Source organism: Liolophura sinensis, chromosome 13, assembly GCF_032854445.1.
Source record: "Liolophura sinensis isolate JHLJ2023 chromosome 13, CUHK_Ljap_v2, whole genome shotgun sequence".
Taxonomy (NCBI): domain Eukaryota; kingdom Metazoa; phylum Mollusca; class Polyplacophora; order Chitonida; family Chitonidae; genus Liolophura; species Liolophura sinensis.
The window spans coordinates 18,554,283-18,578,690 of NC_088307.1; the positions used below are offsets into that span (position 1 = coordinate 18,554,283).

The 24,408-nt window shown below is 38.5% G+C and overlaps 2 protein-coding genes across 2 annotated transcripts in view; one reads left to right on the top strand and one right to left on the bottom strand.

The window, feature by feature from the left end:
- The window catches only part of LOC135480614 (aspartate--tRNA ligase, mitochondrial-like), a 41,680-nt gene extending 33,831 nt beyond the window's left edge, over positions 1 to 7,849 (bottom strand). Inside the window, exons 1-6 of the mRNA XM_064760498.1 lie at positions 7,714 to 7,849; positions 6,042 to 6,211; positions 4,515 to 4,601; positions 3,626 to 3,724; positions 1,596 to 1,719; positions 1,226 to 1,272 (exon numbers count right to left, since the gene is read on the bottom strand). Coding sequence (XP_064616568.1) covers positions 1,226 to 1,272; positions 1,596 to 1,719; positions 3,626 to 3,724; positions 4,515 to 4,601; positions 6,042 to 6,211; positions 7,714 to 7,822 — 636 coding nt within the window. The 5' untranslated portion in view covers positions 7,823 to 7,849. The remainder of the gene's footprint in view (positions 1 to 1,225; positions 1,273 to 1,595; positions 1,720 to 3,625; positions 3,725 to 4,514; positions 4,602 to 6,041; positions 6,212 to 7,713) is intronic.
- A 285-nt stretch (positions 7,850 to 8,134) lies between these two features.
- The window catches only part of LOC135480526 (rab-like protein 6), a 44,777-nt gene continuing 28,503 nt past the window's right edge, over positions 8,135 to 24,408 (top strand). Inside the window, exon 1 of the mRNA XM_064760379.1 lies at positions 8,135 to 8,709. Within this exon, the coding sequence (XP_064616449.1) occupies positions 8,586 to 8,709 (124 nt within the window). The 5' untranslated portion in view covers positions 8,135 to 8,585. The remainder of the gene's footprint in view (positions 8,710 to 24,408) is intronic.

Consider the following 24,408-nt stretch of genomic DNA (forward strand, 5'->3'; position numbering starts at 1 on the left):
TGGCTTTCAAATCTGTATGGAATTTTTTACATATTTTTCTGTGATAACTGTGTCCTATATCATTTTTTTATCTGTGTATATTTAGTGCCGACTTTATGTTCACTTTAACAGCTTTTCAGTCATAAGACTACGTTGAGTCGTCAGTGTGTGTACATATACTGTGTCAAGGTGTGGCAGGGTGAGTCCATCCTGCCACTGATGTATCATGAAGAAGACACCAGACATGACACCCCACCCAGTTACATTACACTGATGCCTACCACTCATGTTTCCTTGTTCTAACCTCTCACCACTGAGTGCCATGCGAGACAGCAACAAGTACCATTTTTAAACCAGACCCGGGTGTAGACATGATATACAAGGCATATGTCATGGGGTAGGTACAAAGCATATGTCATGGTCTATGTACAAGGCATATGTCATGGTGTAGGTACAAGGCATATGTCATGGGGTAGGTACAACGCATATGTCATGGGGTGGGTACAAGGCATATGTCATGGTGTGTGTACAAGGCATATGTCATGGTGTAGGTACAAGGCATATGTCATGGGGTGGGTACAAGGCATATATCATGGTGTAGGTACAAGGCATATGTCATGGGGTAGGTACAAGGCATATGTCATGGTGTAGGTACAAGGCATATGTCATGGTGTGTGTACAAGGCATATGTCATGGTGTGTGTACAAGGCATATGTCATGGTGTAGGTACAAGGCATATGTCATGGGGTGGGTACAAGGCATATGTCATGGGGTGGGTACAAGGCATATATCATGGGGTAGGTATAAGGCATATGTCATGGGGTAGGTACAAGGCATATGTCATGGTGTGTGTACAAGGCATATGTCATGGGGTAGGTACATGCACTATCTCAGCATTTGTATGCATTATGCCTCCTTCACACTGTTGATCCGTCAAATTCAACTTGTCCAATTAAATTGTGTGAACACAGTTTACAAAATAGTCTTGTCCTATTTTTAATCCACTTGTTGAATTCCCGTTAGAAAGTCTGTCAGTATCCAGTCAAAGGTTGGTGGTTTACCCCAGGCACACCAGTTTCCTCCCTTCATAAAACTATTATTCCGTCATCATATGAGTGAAAATTCGTCTTGAGTATGGTGAAAAAAACCCCAACAAATGAATAAACTTGGTGTTTGGAAGGCTTGAAGGGTGCATCATGGCGTGACAATGGTTGTTGGGCTGGCTGACCCGTTAATGATGGCTTACCCCTGGTGTTTGTCTAAACAAGGTCGGGGTTTCCACATCCACGAATCCTGAAATGGGTAAGAGGCTCTCATCACAAAAGTTTACAGATCATGTAATCGTATTTAATTATGTAATTTTACAACTGTGACACTTGAATCTGCTGAAGACAGCAATGGTTATCAGATTTTCAAGCACAAAGAGAAAAGAAATCACGTCAGCAATTGTCTGATAAAATTTGACCTGTCTTCTAATCCTGGTTATCAGACTTGCTTTTGAAAAAGTTACATGATCTAGAAAAAGAAATCTTATGTCTTGTTATAAAACAATGTGGTGGGTCTACTGTGACTATTCAAAGAAAAAAAAAACCTCAAAACAGTTCAAGTATGCTCACCATTTTGATTACAGAGAAATTCTCTCATTTTCATCACCATCTCTGATCGTAGCCTCAAATTTCGCTGGAGATCTTTATTTCTCAAGTCCAGATAACGATATTCCATACGTAACGCTTCTTTTACCTGGCAATTTAAATCACAAGAGCTCAGCAGTAAAGTCAATGGTCTCGTAAAATGTTGAAAATTTATTCAATTGAAATACTGCCCTAGTTCTTCAACCTTTACAACCCCGTCTGCAATCAATATCTTGAAATATTCTAAGAGAAGTGTGGGGGGTAGAGAAATAATATGCATAGTTTTAAGAAACTTACAACTTTAATGATACAAACAAATCATTTTCATAATAATTATATGCTTAAATTCCACTGAAAAAGTGCGAGAAGCAGTTGAAAAGATTTAATTTATTTATTTATTTGATTGGTGTTTTACGCCATACTCAAGAATATTTCACTTATATGACGGCGGCCAGCATTATGAAGAATGGAAACCGGGGAGAGTCCAAGGTACAGGTATGCCTTAAATATTGAAGAATTTCAGTATCAAAAACAGTAGAATATGAAAAGGATCTCAATAATTGCTTTGTCTTTTTGTATAAACTACGTGTAGGCTGCCATTATGGATGACTACCAAGCCTGGCTTTCATCACTGAGGTCGCATGTTCAAATCCAGATCTGGCTGTTATGGTTGCGGTTTCAGTCAAGAAGTTTGTCCGCTGAAAGTCAGTGGTTTAATCTGGGCCCTCCAGTTTTCTCTGCCCATAAGTCAAAACGCTGTCATATACATGCGAAATTCTTGAGAACTGTGTTTACTGAACACCAATCAATCAATCAATCAGGCTAAACATTATTCCACATTTCCTGTCAGGTCATGCTGATTTGTCCTTATAGAACTAAATTTAGATTTATTTACACTGCTGAAAGACCATGCCAGAGATGCCTCCTCCAGTCTCAATGTGCTGACTTCAGGCCAACCAGAATTGCTTCTAAAAATGGCATTAGACATCAGAATGCCATAGAAGCCACCACTTAAACACTCTGCTTTTGGTTAGCCAATATGCAGTTTTTGAGTTACGTCATTACGACAACAGAGTGACGTCCTATTGCAAAATGACGTCGCCACTAGGCTAACTGCCTATCTTATAACATGGCAATGATTGTGTTTAGATCAAAGTACCGGGATAACAACATTATTTTTGCAATATTGGGTACCCAAATCCATCCAAAAACATAATTCAGAAGATCAGTCTAATGCTTTTTAATTAGTACTCTATATTCTATATACGACCCCATGTTAAAATTACCAGATTGGCCCTATTGTGCCGTAAAGCGACGACGTGATATAACAAAGGGACGTCACTCTGTTGTAGTAACGTCATATCTCGAAACCTGCGTATTTGTTTAACACAACAGCTGAATCTTGATGATATTCAGAACACAGTTACCAAGTTAATGACCAGTACCTGGCACATCTACACAATTCTTAGTTCCAATCATCGTGTCAACCAAGTAAATAAATCAAATCCCCAATCATACTGACAATGGAGTAATCTCCCTTTGTGGCGTGGCATTGTCGCTGTACCATACATTGGGAAGAATAATAACACAGTCAGCGCAACAAGTGCACAACAACAATATTAAGAATGCGAAAATGTAATAACGCAACTTTTCTGCATTGTTAGCATTGTTGTGTTATTATTTCTATATCTTTGGCCATATAGTATTTGAACATATAGAAATTCTGAAAAGATTCTCCCCCCCAGCCTCTTAAAGCATATCAAAAGTGAGGTAAGGTAATATAAATTCTCATCAAGGGACAACATGTAGGTGGCAAATCGAAATGCCTAAGAATATTCTGCACCTTGAACTTTAGTCTAATTTGGATGGTTCAGGAAAGCGGACAGCCACTCACATTTATTCAAGTACACTGTATATTTATTTATTTGATTGGTGTTTTACGCCGTACTCAAGAGTATTTCACTTATACGACGTCGGCTGTACACTGTATAAAACGAAAAAAGAAAACTGAATACCTTATGGAAGTCTTGTATATTGAACGGAAGGTTAGGTTTGCATTCGTTCAGTACCTGGATGTCTTTTAATACAACTTCTATTTCACCTGTTGGCATTTTCTACAAGAAACAACAATCAATTAATGTACAAGGAATTATTTGTGTATATGGACACTGACATTTCAAAACTTCCAGCAATTTCTTTTTATCATGTTGACAAATTTGATAAATAGTTAAATTCCAAGTCATAACACACAGTGCAGGCTATAGTTCCAATTGAACATCAACAATATACAACACAGCTGAGTATATAGTCTAACTTACTCTGATTAGTGAACCTGAAAAATCAAATCAAGTGAGCTTGGAGGGCCACATCTAGAAAAACATTAGTCATTTCTGACTTAAGTCAAAATCTGAAATATGATCTAAATGATTATTTTTGGGTTTTAGAGATTAAAATTTTGTACCCCTCGTCAATATCATCTTAAGACAAATGTGTCCAAATATCCGCTTCCAGAACCAAAACTAAGCATCCTACAGAGTTTTTTAAATTTTGGCTTAAGTCAGAAAGGGCTTTGTGGAATCATCTGCTGATCCAAAACTTTAATGGTGACATTGTGACTGTGCATAAAGAAATTAAAATCAAAAATGGAACTCAAAACGATGCCAACGAGTTTTTAAATCTGTGAATGAAAGAAATTTGTATGAAAACTTAACTTTTACATGGAAAACCATCATATATTTGTTTAATATACTAGTTAGTTTTACTACAGCTTGTTTTGTTTTGGCAACCAACAGTTTGGGAGCCCAAATGTTGTCCAGAACTGAAATGACTCCAGAAATGGCCCTGCAAGTTGAGCATCAGGACAGTCAGAGCACAGAATATAACACTATTAAAACAAATACTTACTGTATTTTGTTGGCCATCTGGTCTTTCTTGCACCAGACCTGTAACTTGGATAACGGATTCCAATGCCAGATCTGGAACTGCAGGTTTCTGAAAAATACATAAGAAATATTGATGACTTTTCTCCAAGATTAAACATTCTCCATGCTTATATAATATGTGCAAATAACTGCTCAAATCCATCTAGTGTCCAGGCTGATCAAAATGTACACAAAATTTTGATGAAGTTTGTAAATGATAAAATCATGTTCCTGCTCATCATTGTCATTTGGTGACTTAAAGTTGGTTCCTGAGAAACAAATCATAAGTATGATACTCTAAGTACCTGCTCTAAACGGCCACTTATTTAGTTTCCCTTCACTGGCCACATACGACAGGTTTGACTCTATGTTGGGAGAAAACCGACAGAGCTGTAGATCTCTACAGCTGTACAACTGTTATGTGAAAGGCACATCCTTCTCTCAAATTCAAGTCAACAATGTACTTTGGAGCATATATAAAAATTGCTGTCAATGCATGTGGTAATATGGGTAAAAAAAAAATTTTCAACTGTGAATGAGGTTAAAACAAACAGCTGTGTAAAGGCTATTAATGTGGATTTAATGATCTAGGGAAATACTGATATGTTCCACCAAATAAGATCGGTCTGAGCAACGCATACATTAATGTTACTGTAAATCTTCAACCTTTGTGACCGCTGAAGCACTTTTTTTTGGAATTTATGCATACATTTATCATAAAAATTATCCTAAAATTTTTTTTATTTTTTATTCTCACTAAAGATACAAGCTTTCTACAAATGTTTAAATTATTTCCATACACTCCACAGTTCTCTCAGAATGTTTCAAAATATTGGTTGCTGATGCAGTTGAAAAAGTTGAAGAATTGAGGTAATTAACAATATTAATTTCACTGATATTTTTACTTTGAGCAAATTAAGACATTTGATGGTTCTAGAATAAGTTTTCAGTCTCTCATATGTTCCTAACATATCCTCCTGGTAAAATGTTGGTCAAAGTTACATTACCACCTGTGCACATAAGAGTTATTTCCCTTGATCTTACTCTTACTAAAACAAGTCACTTTGATAGATTTAAGGTCTTAGAAAAGATTTAAGAATTCTTTGCAGTTTTGATTAGCACTTTCATAACTATCAAACTGTAGAATGAACCCAGCTTTATGCACTGTACGTTGTAATATCATTTTTATAATATTTGTGACCACTTTGGTGGCCAAATGGTTAGGGATGAGTGTCGGCCTTGAAGTAAGGAGACCTGGGCTAAAAACCGGGTCAGGTCATACATGTACCAAAGACATCAAAAATTGTAAGATTGAAAAACTGTTAAGTACGACATAAAACCACAAGCACATGTACATACACATATATAATATCTCTACCATAATTTGCTTTTAGACAGAGAGACAGCCTTTCCTATAACCCACAAATGTATTAATAAATGTTGTGCATGCAAATGTATATCCAGTTTTTAAACGTTTCCGTGTTTTAAAAATTAGTCTATGACATATTACCTTCTCGTCTGGAATGATAACTTGTGTCAATCCATGCCAATCCCGTAGGACCACAAATTGCTGAAGCCTTTGGTGCTGAACCCAGCCACAAATAGTCACTTGTTTCCCTATATCAGTCTTTGTTAATTCCCCACATGTGTGACTTCTACCTGAGAAACTAGTTTGACGGCCTGAAATCAAACAAACTTCATAAATACACAACACTTTAAATTTCTGCTTCTGCCAACATTGTCAACATCAACTTCAATATTATGTTCGATTGTAGAATGCCTACAGAATTGTTCTCTCATGCAATGATGATCAGGTTTATGACTGGAGCAAACCAGAGTTAACTACTGCTCTACCTGATAAACCATCTAGAGCTGGATTCAAGCCTGCATCTTCAATTGATAGGTGATGATCAACTGAGACAAGATCGGTGGTTTATCTGCACAAAATTTATGTCACATAGACTAGGATCTGAACAGTAGGCCCTATGTATTAAAGGATTTTTTTTTTTTTTTTAATTGGTGTTTTACGCCATACTCAAGAATATTTCACTTATACGATGGCTGCCAGCATTATGGTGGGTGGAAACCGGGCAGAGCCCGGGGGAAACCCACGACCATCCGCAGGTTGCTGACAGATCTTCCCACATACGGCCGGAGAGGAAGGCAGCATGAGCTGGTCTTGAACTCACACCGACCACATTGATGAGAGGATTCTGGGTCATTACGCTGCGCTAGCGCGCTAACCGACTGAGCCACGGAGGCCCCTGTATTAAAGGAAGGACACTGCATAAAATGAAGTAGCCCAAAGCTGGCAGGTTAATACTCACGTATCACCTTGCTTCTATGTGACATAGAGATCCATGAGGAAAATTTCACTAAAAATAATGGCTTGAACCCTACCTTACATTTGGTATGCACCGATTGCCTAAACACCCGAAGTGTAAATATGTCTCAACACTAGCATCAGTCTGTCCGACTCAAAAGTTTAAACAGCTGGATTATTGTTGAAAAATGGCTCTTCTTGTATAACATCACACCAGGCAAATTTTAAAATGACAGGAATTTGTTTCGGCACTTTTCTCAGAAACAACAGTAGTTTTAATATGGTGCAATATTTTTTACAATTTAGGAAGCAATTCAGACTATGTCAATCCTTGTTACTTAACCCTGCTTTTAAGATATACTGGTCTTGACACTAGGGTGGCTCTAGCTTTAACCAAAATTGTTTTGACATATTTACGCTATGTTCTGGTGATTTAAGGGCCCTACCTGACAGGTTACATTTGGTATGTACCAAAGTCTGATATAAACACTATCTAAAATACTTTCAACGTTTTTAAGAAATTGTAAAGTTCTGAATATAACACAACCTACTTTTCCACTAGTCAGAATGTATTTTGATAATCGATTGGGCTTGCTGATTGAGTTGAGGACAATGGGATTGCCATAAAGCAAAGAAAACAAAAATTATGCTAAATACTTTTCGAATAAGATCTTAACATATTACACCATTTACAATGCAATTTAGCAAATGCTTATTCAGTCTACGCCATCACTCATCAGCCCGGAATTGAAGTTGACCAACAAAGGCCCAGATTTCGCATCATGCTAGTTTCGTCGTGAGATCGTCTCATGCAAATCCATAACGTTTGATGTACATTCTCATTTGCATTTATTGTCACCTATATCTGGTGGCTTTGAAAAACTGCGACCAGCCAGCTGTCGCACAGAAGGCCTTTGCAGAGCTGCCTGTAAACTCTTACAGAAGCAGCAGACGACTTTCCTGCTCATTTTCGACAGCTACCACATGCTTCCTGTTGCCTGCAAAGCAACATGCGCAGACGCTCGGCGGAAGTAGCGTTCTGCAACAGGTTTAGATACATATTCCTGCGCTTTTTCTGTTTGTAAATAAATACTTTGGTGTAAATTTATTGGATTTTATTGCACTTAAGTTTATTTCGTTTAGAAAACAATTAGAAAGTTGCAAGGATTGTTGTAATCACACAATATATCGGTTAATATTGTGCATGTTACATGGACTAATTGCGATCATGGCGTGTCATCTTTGAATGGGTGTTGTTAGGTCGTAGCGGATGACAGGGAAACATTTGTACGAAGAAGATGCGGAGAGAGGAACGCCTGTCAAGTACAAAAAATAATCCTAAATGACTTGTGGAAAGTGCAAATATATTGGGATGAAGTTGTATCTGAAGATGAGTGGTAATTTAAGGAGCAGATCATCAAGAAAATTGTGTGACTGCAGGATGGTGGAGCTTTGTTTGGAAATACAATCCTGTTGAAATCAACGAAGGTGCAGCTGTAAAATAGACCGGTGCAATCTTGCAGTCATATGTTCTTATTGTGAACATATTGCTTTCCTCTTGAGGTGTAATTCCAAGGATTAGAATAACAGCATCATTGGATCTACTATGCATGGACTGAGCTTACATATCTCGTGTAAAACCATTTTTTAATGAAGAGAATCTGGACTGAATGCTGGTGCAGTTTATAATATGCACACGTGATTGCAAACTTTACCACGCACTGAGCAACAATGTCACTGTTTAAAAGATTACTAGGGACTAATAATGCTCCCGACAAAGCTAACCCACCACCTGGATTACAGCCGATGGGTGCCCAGCTGCAGAGAAAGTTTGCCAAAGGGGTCCAGTATAACAGTACGTATGACAAAAGTTCTGATTTTTGTGAGTTGTAAAGTTGAGGTTGCTTAACTTGTTTGTTATTGACTCTGTGAATCTTTCAGATGGTTATAGGTGATTCCTCAATTAACTGACTTCATATCCCCTACCATATGACCGAAAACAGCAACCCAAACGTTAAAGCCTCCTTTGTATTGACACAGTCAGGTGATATATTGCTGGCGATTTGGTGCCAGACTCTGAGGTTGCTGGTTCGAAACTCGCAGTAGTCTCGGCAAATTTCAAAACTAGAATCTGCTGTATTGAGAAAGTATAATCTCTACGTGCGATAATTCTGTTACTTAAAATCCACCTTTTAAGTTACATCTGTACTAGTCTCATACTTTCGCTGTAATTTATTACTATTCAGTGTGCTCCTAAAAATTTAGTTACCATAATAGTTGCCCATAAAGGATGCATTGTGCTTTTATAATCCCAGATTAATTCCTTTCAGTCTATGCCAATCAACATTCAGCGACTGTATCTGATGACAACTATTACATGTATTGGTAAATGACGTGAGGCAGTGTGTAGGGCCTATGAGAGATATGAGTTCACGGAAGTTCCGTGTGGGGGCACTTGTGCATATTGCTGAAGTTGGAGTTAAAAAAGACTCCATTCGCTCAACACTCATGCGCGTAGGCTGTGCACTGCCAGGGTTCTAACCCCAACTTCTGGTATATGCATGAGCCCCCCCCCCCCGCGTGGAACTCTTGAGAACTTGTATCTCTCTTAGGCTCTATGCATCATGTATCATTGATACAGTTGTACAATACGCTTCCGTCTGGCAGTGTACAGTTCCATATTTCACACTTGAGATAATGTACTAAACTGTCAGATTGGATGAAATGGTTTTGATATAGTTCAATGTGACTTCAGGACTTTACTTCGATGGCAGTGTGGGAAACCAATTCTTGTCAAGACTCAAATAAACCAAACCTATAGGCATCCAAGCAGATTCCTGTGAAGTCAGAAAAATATAATCTTGATAATGACCCAAAATACATGTACTTCCAGTGGAAAGTGGGCAAGAGTGTTTCACATTGTTTGAAAGAAAAGAACAAATATATATATATATACAACCTATACCTTAAATGAAAGAGCAGGGACTAATCCAGCTCTTCTCAGCATCTGATTACCAGACTCTGCTGTTCCCTCAAAGTACCCTTTGCGTCAAAAAACAAAACCAAAAAAAGGAAACAGCCCGAATTCATCAGAAGACTCATTAGATTATCTACCTAGCTTAGGCTAGCCATTTGCCACGTTAGTTTTGGTAAATATAATTTGTGTGAGACGAAAGCAAATTGGCGTCCCTTCGCTACAGTGTCAAAAGCAATGGATGCCTTTCAACTTCAGTTGTTTAGGTTTAAAGTTTGGAAATTTACTCAAGTTTAATGTTGGATCCAGTATCAAGAAGGAATATTTGACTTCAGTATGAAAGAACTTGGTTATGAAAACAACAAAATTTTTTTTGAGAGCATTTAAAATCAGAAATGTATGCCGAGAAGCATACATGATGTCATACATAAATGAGGATGTAATACAGGTGTAATAAATATTTTTGCACTAGAATTTGTTCTTTTCAGCTAAAAAATGTATTAAACCTCAATTTAGATCATATTTATATTTTTAATAAGTTCATAAATATTATCATTATTTAAGTTAAATGCATATATTTCATAACAAACAACAAATTTACATTCAAATAAATTTATTAGACAAGCATCACATCCTTATTTAGAACATTATTATGCAACATATATAAATACCAAAAGTTGGTCCCAAATACCCACCATACAAAAATATTTTGAAATATCCTTTTCTCTTGGAAAAAAAAATCCAAAAAATATCATATTTTCAAATAAGTTTTGACGCTCTTTTATCTGATCTTGGCATCATTTTGTATGTTTTCTTCTCCTTTTAAAATGTATGAGAATCGAAATATTCAACAATGAGGTGCCCTTCACTGGTGGTTCCACCCCCTGCCCTTCTGAGGCCAGATTAGGCCCTGAAGAACTATAGTTATAAGAAAAGAGCACATTTAGACAATATATACCTAAAATGAAAAAAACTATGCTTAAAAGAACAGAACACATTTATACAACATATACCTTAAATGAAAAAGCTATAGGTAAGGTTAAATGAAATGTCTCAGCTTTCTGCCAGCAGTGCTTGTTATTTGAGTATTTAATAGTTAAATCTTATTTAGGCCACCATTTTATCAGAATACATACGTCATCACGCCTAGCTTTGCCAAGTAGCTATTCAGCATGGTTAGGGCATAGCATGAATTATTTCAGCCACATTTTGGCAATGATGCAGTGGCTCATCCGAAACTAGAGTTTCCTAGTGTTAAAATCCATGATTATCACGTCACAAAACACAGCTACAGTTGATATTCGAGAGGAGGAAAGGAAAACATGACAGGTCTTTCATTGTTCTTCGAATGGGTGGATTTCATAGAGAGTGACACTGTTTAAAACCGTTTTTCCTTCTTACAAAAGATGTTGAAATTCCATTCAGTTTGTATACATGAGGCTCTTTCATTTAAGATATAGGTTGTATAAATATGTTCTTTTCTTTTAATAAAGCAATTAGCATGGAACATACAAAATCAGCTTAATTTTCTATCCCGTAAAACTTCTGTCCATTTAGATTCTAATTAAAAATGACACAATTTAAGGCCAGATGTCTTTCAGATGACAAGCTGTTCGTCTTGTTCCAATAAATTACATTGTACATGTATCAAAACTGCCAGTGTATTGAAATGTTACATGTAGATCAATTTTCATACTATAATGATGAATCAGTATATCTTGAAAAGATAGTGTGTGGCCAGTAGCTGATATCAAAATCTAATCCAGTTATCTGTACATGGTTAAGTATTGGAGACATTCACTGACTCATTCAGCATGTTCAACTAAAATGATGTTCTCACTACAAATGATCAACCTCAAATCAATGATGTCACAGCGCAAGATGTAAATTATTACACTGTTATCAGTGTGATAATATCCATCTCTCGCTGGTTTACCTGTGAGGGACTACGATTGACAGTTGTACACTGGGCATTCAGATTTTCTACACACTTATAAAACCTGAAGGCCTTGATATAAGTAAAACTTAAGCCGGGGACACACTAGACAGATTTTTTCGCTCGTGTAGGCATATTTTGGAAATTTCTAAAAATCCACCTTGTGTGTCCATGCTGTTAACAGCGTATTTCGCAGGCGATCTTGTCCGCCCCAAAATTTGCTTGTATCAAACGTCAGATATTAGGGAAGTAATACACCGGTGATTTCACTCTATCCACGTAGTGTGACCGCTCCAGCGAATTTCAGCAATTGAAAAGATCGAGCTGACCAATCAAACACCACTGAATTGTGTTGTTCTGTAATATTTACTTCGTGTCACAACGTCGACAAGGTTCACTAGGTTACGTGACATAACCCACTTGACCAGGATCGACGGAAAAATCTGCCTAGTGTATCTGCAACTATGCTGCGAATATTGCCAGCATGTGTCGCGGGCGATTAAGTTCATCCCTACCAGCGACAAAATCCACCAAGAGTGTCCCTGGCTTTATAGTAAGTACATGGCATCTTAAAACACCAATCAAACAAATAAATTAATCAATACATGTTGATAAATCCATATATTGGCCATACAACATGAAACAACATGGTACAATGAAATACCATCATGGCATCTAGATATGAATGCCATGTTGTGAAGTTGATTTTCAGATGAGCCAATTTGGATTACATGTACCCACCTGGAAAAGGAGCACTCGCTCCGGCTGAAGCCCCCTACTTCCCCCCTATGGGGGGCTTCAGGGGCGCTTCCCAAACTAAGACAAGTATTCAGTCGCCATGGGGGGGGGGGGGCGCTTCAGAGGCGCTTCACAAACTTTTACTGCTGAGCAACCCAGAAGCATTTGCATTTTTTGGATGCACTTTTGGAGCATTTCCCCTCTATCTCAGCAAAGTCAGGTTTGGGCTTCAAAGGTGCCTCTAATGAAGCCTTCACAGCGGGGCTTCAGAGGTTCTCCGTTTGGAGCTGGGTACTTCCAGTGTGGCGTTAAGCCATGATCATTCATTCTTTCATTCACCAGTGCAGTAAGTAAGTACATGAATGTGTGCAACTTGATACATGTAGAATAGACTAGAGGTACATGTATTTGCAGCATTTCTGAAAGGAGTTCAGTGTAAAAAAAATAAAAGACTGAAGAGGAATGATGTCTTGAAAATATAATTTAACAGATGTAGCGCCTTGGTATGTCTTTTAAGTCTCAGCATAAATTTGCAATATGAGTGCACTGTTGTACATGTACATGTAATTCTTTTACATGTAGTTATTAATGGGGCAGTAACAAGGGAATTATAATATTGAAATTGGCCTCATTGGTCATCCATAATAACCAGTGCTTCATTGACTTTAAATATGCTGTACAGTGATATGAATATTCATGAAACTGACATAGAGTTGTGTTAGAGATGATCGTTAAAGGGGAATAAACACTGTGAATATCGTCTGCTTATTATCATCTGTAGGCTCTGAGAACAGTTACTATGTAATCTGAAACATAGTGGAAAACAACAAAGAAAACTATGTGTTAGTGGTGATGTTGGTTTCAGTGTTGTGTTAAGAAGTCAAACTGATTTTAATTGGCATGTCTGCTTCACAGTCAGAATTTATGGGCATCAAGAACAACTCAACAACGTACATGTGCCACTCCCTGTGTATTCAGCAGCTGTATGCATGACTACATCCTCTAGAAATATGATAACAGAAATATGGGAGAATGCCACACTCAGGTGGTTTGGCAGGATTTGATGTGAGAAGAAACGTAAAAATGATATGAGAAGATGTAGTTAGCATTACCTGTACTGTGATACTATAAGTAGTTGATTGGCGTATCTATTTCCTCTTATTAGTGAATGTATTAACTTTACATATTTTTAATACTGAATGCTGGCTACAGATTCAACAGTCTGTACCTTGTTTGATACATGTAGATAAATCTTGCCTTGTTTTCATTTTTTTATATACATGTATATTGATGCTTATGTTGATGCAAACACATTTCACAAATAATATTGTTCATGCAGGGCTGTGCATACTTTCAACTCTAAAAAGAGTGGAAGATTAGAGGTTGCTTTCATTTGTGAATTGTGTGAAAGTCAGGTTTCAAAACTCTTAAATATTGTGCTCAGTTTATGGTCCCGAAGGTATGATCATCTTGTCATAAAATAACAGTAACTCACTGTGTTAAACTCCTTGGCTAAGAAGAACAATAGTAAGCAGTTGTTGATGTCCCAATGAACCTCGAAATTTTACTTGATCAGGTCAAAGCTGAAGATGTTAAATGTAGAACTCATATTGTCTTGAAATGTGTATGGAGAGGCCCGTTCCCACTGTACTATTTGTTGTACAGTCTTGTAACATACAACTGAGTCGAACTGTCAGAACACCTGAATCTTTTTGATTTTTATTGCATTCAGTGAGCTGTGAGATAGTTGCAAGAATTAGAGAAAGGTCTGTTTTCATGCTACAAATCTCGTGCACTGGCTAATCAAATTGCTTCAAATTATTCCATTGCGAGTAGTACTGGGAAAACCAGACTGGTTTTGACCCTCACTGAAACCGAGCTTTTCGTTTTTACTGAATAGACAGGGCGCATTATGCACGTACATCATGCTTAATTTCAATAAATCTTCGTCGCTTAAAGAACTCCCCATGACTAACGTGACCTCAACAATGCTAGACGGAGATGAACGAGAAAAAAAACATTGTCCGAAACAAGTAGCATACGAACGTGTTGCATGCATTTTTTTATCGAACACTACAAGTTGGTGCTACAAATCGCCCTAACTATACCATGAACACAAGCACTGAAGACAGGTCTGGCAGGACATGACCTAGGCGCATGAAGTGTTACTAATACATGCAGACAAGTAAACAGTGTAAAGGTTTTGTTCATCCAGACCTGAGGAATTTCTGACAAATTCACAAACTTGTACATGTTACCAGGGAGGTTTGAAAAGGTGCTACATGTAGCTGTACATGTACCTTAAATAGTGACATGGTACACGTATAAAATGTAAATCCTTATAGCCAACCGTTTGCATATAATTAATCTCATATACACTGCGTTGTTTACGGAAATACACGTACATGTATTTCTAAATCTACTGGTATGGCTCCCAACTAGCTCATTTGCTGCTGTATTCTTGTATTATGTAAATTATTGATGTCGGAGTGTTCATTAGCCATCTGGTAAATCTGTAGCGGTAGCTCAGTTTCCTCCAACCTTTAAAGACAGCTGACAGCACAGGTATACTTGTTTAAATGAGAAATGTAAATAATTAAATAATCCGATGCCCAGTTACTGGCTTGATTTAATTTGGTTCCAATATGCGCACTTAGTACGTCATTCTGAGAGAAGACTATTTATATTCCTTAAGCAGGTCTTGTCATTTTGAAGATAACTATGTTGGATTACCCTAGTTCCTTTGCCTTTTTGCATAGTAAAGAGCAACTTTTAGGGCAGTTTGTGCACCTTTTTAGTGTATTTTGGAAACAAAACCACATTGGTTGAGTTGGCCAATTTCAGGACATCACTAAAAGCATAATTTTATCAGTCTACACAAGTGAAGAATAATAACCTCAGAAGATGTTCGAATAAGTTACATCTTGTAAACACGCAAAAAAGTTGAAGAATTACAGTAGCTGTCGTGTCAGTCATGCTGTTGTGAATAGGCTAGGCATGTAGAAGAGAGATGTTGCTTTTAGTATCATATTTCTCATAAAAAAAGCCCTTCAAGTTGATATTTTTGGCTCTGAATTTTTTATGTTGATCTAAAAACTGATGTACATTTATGTTTTTTGTCCATCACTAACATTTTTGGAGGTGAAGGCGTAATCGGACCACTGTGTAGTCCATGTATTTTTCTCACAATACCTACAAAATGCAGAATTGACAGTTTGTAAAATTACATGTAATTCTCTCCTGGAGCATTTTGTCCTTGTCTGCTTTCCTCTTTTTTTTAAAAAAGAAATAACATCTTCAGTATATTTACTGGACATGTGGTAGTGTGTATGCACTACCATGATAACATGCACATAAATTTATACTGTGTACATGTAGGTATTAAGCCCAGCCTTGGACAGATAATTTATGTGTTTCCCTGTTCACTGCTTGTGGGGCCTTGGTGTTAGTAAGTTGTCGTTGATGCTCATTTGACTGCGCAGTCTGTCATTTTTTTGAGGACTATTTCTGCCAACATGTTTGCATGTGTACATGGCTAGTGGGAAAGTTTGTCCGTAACTTGCCAGAGGGCTGGCTTTGCCCTTGCACTATTTATTTCCTCCGCCCATAAAACTGACGAGGTCATCATGTTAGTGAAAAATTCTTGCGTATGGCACATGCCATTGAGCAACATCATTATCACATAAATAAATAATTGGCCAATTAGTCACAGGTCTGCTGCAGTGATGGAAATTCCATTTTGTACCTGCATGCAAGGATTAAATAATGAATAACACAAATTCTGTACTTGGTGGTGTCCGTTCTCTGAACAGGATGTAGTACAGTTGTGGTGTTGAAGAGCTACTGAACATACTCGCACATAACTTTTATGCTGTTCTCAAGAGTATTTCAGTTCTACATCAACCAGCATTATGGTGGGAGGAAATCGGGCAGAGCCCGGGGGATACCCACAACCATCCGCAGGTTGCTGGCAGACCTTCCCCACTTATCTCAACTCCATAAATGAGAGTCATTATTAAAAGTAGACTGTAATGAAGGGAATGGTACAGACTTCTTGTAGCGTCCATGTGCATCAGTACTGGACAGAATATGTACATGCAGGCATGCAGGGTTTTTCATTGCCTTTGTGAGTAGACGGCTACCCTGGAAATGTAATCAGCTACATGTACCTAACAAAGAAATAAGTAAAGTACAGAATACATGTAAATGCTTTGACCAATGTAGACAGGATCCACATTGAAATTTTGATAAAGGAGCGGGCTGAAAGTACACAGTAATTGCCTTCTAATAAACCAGCTGGCATCTGTTTGTATTCAGAGCCTTCATGTACAGGTTGTCCATTCGTGTGCATGTACATGAAGGATAGATTCTGTAGCAACATCCGCCCTTACCAGAATGGCCCAGTAGAACTGTGAAGATACTATGTAAAAGTTTTCCATAAATTCCATGCTTTTACTCCCAAAATATACAGTCACAATAGTATTTCGGCTTATGTGATGTTCAGAGTTCGAAAGTGCTTTTTTTAGAACCAGTACAGCATTTTCTTCTGTACGTCTGCAGTAAATGTACATGTACATATGAGTCACCTCAACGCAGATGTTGTTAGGCACGAAACAGCTGTACACATAAGCTGCAAGATTGCCTGCAGTTGCTCCACAGTTCCTATTTTGGGACGAAAGATTCTAAAACAGACAGAATTATGACTGTACTAATGCCCCTACATAAAGATATCCTTGTTTCCCATCCAACTGTTCAAATAAGAGTTTTTAAGTTTTACTTTTCACTTTCACATTGGCTGTCAGTATAACTGGCGAAGGAAGCTAGACTGGAGGTAAACCACCAACCTTTGGCAAGCTACTGTCAAACTTCCCCACATGACGTACAGATATGCATTATGATCATGATGATGTTGGAAGAATACAAGTGATCTTCAATGACCACTAAATTATTGTACCAGCACGCTCCTGATGGTTAGAGGCAAGAAATCTAAAATTCCTTGTCAAAGGCTGGTTATGTGTTAGCCATTGAAAGACAAGTGCTTTCAATCATGAGACCACTTCCCACATCCTTATGGAAAACCATGGAGGTTTTGCTACTTGTGTTTTTTGACAATGATCATATTTGGAGCCAACACACCAGTGCCAAATTTGGATGTTTTAAATTTGTGAGGATTCATGTGTATTTGATTTTTCGTAAAGCAGAAATTAGAGTACCATAAATTTAGAGGCAAGAGGTAAAAGAAACTAAAAGATCACAAATCTTCTTTGACACGGTCCAGATGGAAATACAAAAAAGAGGAATAATGAAGACAAAAAAAGCTGATAGATTCATTTACACTATGATGTAAATTGAACTAACATTCAACATACAGCTATATGTACATGCATTTGTACATGAAAAGTTTATTTGCACAGTCGGTGAAAGTTATTTTAGTTTGACACTATTTATAGGGATCAGATTTTTAGGGGTCACATTGTTATAGTGTTCTTTTGTTTGGATGACTGAAGATTGGAAAAAAGGGGTGTCAAAGGACTGTATACAAATACTACCCAGTTCACACTGGCAAAGTTAAGCTGGTTTAACTTGCGAAAGTTGCTTTGAGCCAGTTTGACCTCGCGGATGTGAAAGCAAAGTGGGAGGATGTAATCCAGTTTATTTGCCCCAGCTAGCGATGTGGCTTTCAGCCAGTTTCAGGGCTTGAGCTGTTTTATCTGTGTTGTGTGAACGGTAAGTGGATTAAATGCCCCAGTTACATGGAAGTCAGGATGATGTTGTAATTACTAAACGGGCTTAAATATGACCGTGTGAACGAGCAAATCCTTGAACTGCCTTAAAACTGGCTTCGATTTAAATCAGTTCAGATTTGATTCAGTTTAAATTTTGGCCCTGTGAATAGGGTATAAGTTCAGACCTTTCAGATAAGCAGTGTTGGTAATTAAAATCTGTCACGCTACTTTAAACTGTCACTCTGCTTTGTACTGGTGCGTTTAGTGTTAGTATGGTAACTGAGTGGGACTTACTGTCATGTCTGGTGTCAGTATGGTACATGTAACTGAGTGGGATATCACATTTGGTGTCCGCATGGTGACTTAGTGCCTTGGTGTCTGTGCTGACAGAGTGGGGTGCCTTGTATGGTGTCTGCATGGTGACTAAGTGAGGTGTCTGTATGCTGACAGTGAGGTGCCATCTCTTGTGTCAGTATGAGGACTGAGTGGTCTGGTGTCTTGATGCTAACCGAGTGAGGTGTCATGCTCGGTGTATGTATGCTGCCGTAAATCACGTAGAGTTTAGCCGAAAGTCAACTGTGGTACTCGCTGGTGAGACTTAAAGATTCACACCTTCACACCTTTGTTTTTAATCATAAATGAAAGTAAATAAAGTTTGAATGAACAATTGCAACAAATCTGTATATGTCCACACTAAGCAGTCTACTTGACGTTTTACTTCTCAGGGTAAATATGCAGGTTACACTTGCTGGCCTGAATTAAATGGGCGAATGCATAATTGTTCAGGTTACATGGAAGTCGCCTGATGATAGCATTATCCAGGGAATGGTTCTTGTCCGTTCACAGCCCCGTACATAAATTAGCATATTGGCATACAAAGGTATTTCAGTGATGCAAGTCTGAATGGTAAATATCAGTTATCAAGCTCTCGTAAAATAACAGTGGAGTTTGTCTCGTCTCGCGTATGTGTTATTATGTTACAATCGAAACTCTCCTCCCACTTCAGAAGAAACCTACTAGATACGCTATGTGTTCTAACCTCGTTCTCACATCGTTGTGACAGCCAATTGCCATTCATTGGACTGAGAACTCAGAGTGACATGCGCGTAAATGTCTACAGGTAACTGACAGCTTAAAGATTTCAACATTCACCAATTAGATGCATTTATTTTCAGTGACCTTCCACTTAGAACATGAAATTCATGCCGAATCTAGACTATCAGATGGAAGTCCATTCATTTACATACACCCATGTGCCTAGTGAAATGCATGTACAGTAATTTTCGTGAGATAACTTTTGACTTTGCTACTAAACTATTTCAGTAAAGCCATGTAGTCGTGTATTTCAGTGACCCAATTACAGTGAGTAGAATTAAAAACAATTGCCAAAACATCAGGTGATCGGATTAGGTCTCCTTAACAATGCTGTGATTGATGGGTCTCCTAAACAATGTCGAAACTTCAAAGACTATACCTAGAGCTGTGCAAAAGGTTGGGATTAGCCATGATATCAATACAACTCGGCTGTTTATATCTGAATACTCAATAGGTTCTACATGTAGTTTGGCTCCTATACCCGCTAAATTTCCATATAACGAATGCTGTTGTTAGCTGGTAAGGTGTGATCACAAGCTCTGATAAAAGCATATTGCCTGAAAATGGATTTGCTCACTCCAACAAGGGCAAACCTGTAAAGCTGAACATAATCCCGGTAAGTTGGAGCACTGAAGTGTTGAATTTATACTTGTAAATTCGCTTTTAAAACTCATGTGGGTATTTGTTTACTTTACACTAGACACTTATTTGTCACTCGGCACACCGTACCTGAGATGTGCAATCTGTCAGTAGCTGTGTAGCGATTCTACTAGAGCTAACAGTTGCATGTTCAGTGAAGCATGAGCGTGTTAATTGGTCTTGTCACAGGTATTGCAATCCTGTGAACACACTCCTCACACCCTGTCTGCTTCCCAGCTGTGTCCAGGTACCAAGAATAACAGCTAGACACAGTGAATCATGGGACACACTTTTTAAAATCATAGGCTAAACTCTGAATGATTTACGGGAACTGATGTCTGTATGCCAGTTGAGTAGTGTGTCGAGTCTGGTGTGTACACTGACTGAGTGAGGTGTCATGTCTGATGCCTGTATGCTAACTGAGTGAGGTGTCACCTCTGGTCTCTGTGCACTGACAGGTGAGGTGTCATCTCTGATGCCTGTATGCCAGCTGAATGAGGTCTCATCCCTGATGTCCGTATGCCAAATGAGTAGTGTGTCATGTGTTGTGTGTACACTTACTGAGTGAGGTTTCGTGTCTGATGTCTGTATGCTATCTGTGTGTGGTGTCATCTCTGGTGTCTGTGCATCGACAGGTGAGGTGTCATCTCTGGTGTCTGTGCACTGACTGGTAAGGTGTCATGCCTGGTGTCTATGCTAAATGAATGAGAGGTGTTATCTCTGATGTCTGTATGCTGAGTGGTATGTGTGGTGTGTACAGTGACTGAGTGAGGTACCATGTCTGATGTCTGTATGCTAACTGAAAGAGGTGTCATCCCTGATGTCTATGCTAACTGGGTAAGGTGTCATGTCTGGTGTCTATGCAGACAGAATGAGGCGTTATGTCTGGTGTCTGATTGTCTTTCAGCATTCATATTACCTGTACTACATGTACTTACGATGGTAAAATGAATCTAAATTTGAAAAAGTTTTAATCCGTATTATAAATTTTATGAAGTCATTACCAATTTTGAATGGAAACCTGCAAACACATGATGCTGATCTTTTTTATGTGAAAAATAATTATTGAGCTTTTCAAAAATAACAGCAAAAGTTTGATTGGATTTGCGATAATCAATTTTTTGCCAAAAATCTTAGGTTTAGCCACTTGAAGTAATTCAAGTTTTGCTCTGAAGAAACTGGGCCATAATGCTTGTCTTGGTTATTGCTGGAGTGTAGAACATCAGGGGGTGGGGGAATTTAGTTTGAATTGGTGTGCACGGCAGTGTAGGACATAGAAATATTGGCTTAGCTCACACAGATACAGGCAAGATAACGCAGGGGAATATGATCTGCGGCAGGCTGCTAAACCTAGGTTGTTCTGAATGTGATCAATAATGTCCTAACCACTGAGTCTAACATTTGACATTTATCACCACCTTCGACCCTCACTGACGGACATGACGGAGTGGATAATGGCACCTCCTACGTTGTTAAAGCTTGTCTTCGGTCAGCTGACAGGAAGACTGTTGCCAACAAGGCTTCATAGGTGTAGATGCATGTGAATGTAGGATTTGGGCTTTATGGTACATCATCAGGGCTGCATGTTTAGCTACATATATGTCATATGTGGACCATGGATGCTTTTGATATATGCCGGACATAGTAGCCAGAGTGTTGAAGGTATCACATAGTAATTCAGTTTTCAGACTAGGGACAGAAGATCTTTCAATTGACATTTATAAAAACTCATGTGCTACCTTGATATTTCTCTTTATGGTGACACTACTTTTAAGTATTTATTTGATATGTGGTTTGCACTCATCAGTGCCAGTCATGTTCAAGATGAATAAGGTAAGGGAATGGCCCAGTCGTCATCTTGTTAAGGTTAAGGTGTATGGGTAAGGGAAGGCCGGAATGCCCAGAGTAAACCACAGCCCCTAGCTAGGCACTTGGGAGGTCCTCCTGACTTAAAACGTCAGCCAAATCAGGGAGAATATTGATGAATTGCAAAGGGTTTGCAAACATTTATGTTTTTGTGATATTCATTTATGTATGTGTATTGTTTACACCACATTCAAGAATGTATTTTATTGGTGGCCGTCATAATGTGGGGGGACCGGACCCGATAGCGCAGTTGGTAGAGTGTCCACGTTGGGTGCGGTAGATTTACGGTTACATCTAAGAGTTTGAAAAGAGGAAGTTGTAACTTCCTCGCTGGGCATTCAGCGTTAAGGGGATAGTGCAACGACTGGTTGACCCGTATCAGTATAAAGGCTCGAGTGGGGCGGCTTACTTGGCTTCGGTCAGTCGTCTCAGTGAAGCAGCACTAGAGCGGTGGAAATCCGTCCTGCAACAAGGAGGCACATTACGTGCACTCTAAGGATTCCTTCGTCGTCATATGACTGAAAAAAAAGTATGACGTGAAACCTCAAGCACTCACTCGCTCACTCACTTATAATGGCGGGAGGAAATCAGGTAGGGACTGGAGGAAACCCATGATTATTGGTGTGATAATTGAAAACAACCCAGTTTACTATGAAGAGTCTGCAAGCATCTATTTTCTGAACATGCGCCCGGCTTATATGCGGCACATATCAAATAAGGAGGCTCGGATTCATCAGATGAAAATTAATTTTGAAATGCACGTCTTGTACAAAATGTTATATGTGTAGGACACAATTTGTTCTAGATTTAAAGTGAATTTCAGATATTTCAAAAAAAGATATCTGAAGAAGATTTCAAAATATCTGAAAGGATTTCCAGATATCCCCATATGTGAAATGAAGTATTGCTACTGAAAGTTTTGCCAGTAGCCGAGTTTGGATTGCCACTTTAACTATACATATGTGTCAGTTGAGATAAAAGCCGAGAATGTGGTAGGCTAGCTGCTGAGCTTGGCTTGATCTTGTGACCAGGAACTATCTACACATCTAGGTTGTTGTGATTGTGATCAATAATCCTAGACTGATTGGCTATAACCTTTGACATTTATTCACTACATTCTTCTCTCAGTAAACTTGTGTGTTGTGAAGATACATGTCTGATTTGCTAGATGGGTGTGAATTAAGGAAACTACCCAGTTATAAGGTCATATTGACTTGTTGATATTTGCTTTAAAAGTGTTAGTTGCTGGTGTTGATATTATGAGGAAGATAAGGGCCTCTGGAGTCTGTTATACTTATCAGCACTGTCCAGTTTATACTGGTAAAAGTTCGGATATGTTGCCAAGGGCAAGGGTAATTTGATCAATGCCTTGATTAGCCAAATAAGGCAGCATTTTTCGGTCAGAATGTCCTAAATCTATAGAGAAAAACAAAATACAAAAAATGTCCAACTCATGCTGACGTCCTCCCCTGCCATACATGGGAAGGTCTGTCAGCAACCTGCAGATGGTTGTGGGTTTCCACCCAGCCCTGCCCGGTTTCTTCTCACCATTATACTGGCCATCTTCGTATAAGTGAAATATTCTTGAGTGCGTCGTAAAACTCCAATCCAATAAATAAGGACGACTAAATGGAAAGAAAAAAATTCTGCAACTTTGTGATTCTTGAGAATGATGGCAGTGTAAAATTGATCTACATGTAAATGTATCAGTGTGTATGCTTGTGCATGTTTCTTTGTACATGTATACATATAGTCATGCTTGCTGTGTTTAAAACTTTATTTTCTTCTTTATTTCCCAGCCACCAACATGTATAATGGAAGGATTTGTATTGTCTCCGTTAGATATACACTAAAAGTGTACAGACTACATATACATAAACGTTTAATATACTCTTCTGGTATATTGTCTTATCTGTTTGCCAGCCCTCTGACAGGCTCCACATTGACTGTATAAACGGATCAATATTGTCTGTAAAGGCTCCCGCTGACAGCGAGGAAATTCACAAATCTGATACCTCTGTTAATTGAACTCATCACCTTCTCCATTTGCCACTGACCCATGCGTCACTCTGTATTCGGGCCTCTTTTGGAAGGCCTCCTGATGGATATGTCCATGTCACTCACCTCATTTGATGCAGCTTGCGTCCTGGACAAAACACCACTCACGGTCAGGCAGCATCGGTCCAGCGCGGAGCTCTTCACCCCCTCTGACATGCGACATATTGTGGCACGCAGAGAAATTGCTCCTCTTGGCCGATTCCATCATTTCATGTTTCAGTACTTAAGTCCACATCTTCTACATTTTGCTAATTTTAAAGCGTCTAGGTTTGAAGCCTCATAATCTTCTGATATCAGTTGGCACCACAAACTGTTTTTTGTTTCCTGACAGCATTTTTTAACAGAGGATATACATTCACATGTTTAGTGCAAATTGTTAAGTCTGAAGTTGAAAACATACATGTAAATATTGTGCTCTCAATTGAGAGGTGAAAAATGTTTCTTTTGGTCAATCTTCCTACCCTTCAGTTCAAAACATTCATGTGTGTGTATTTTATATGGTTGCAATACTTTATTATTTAG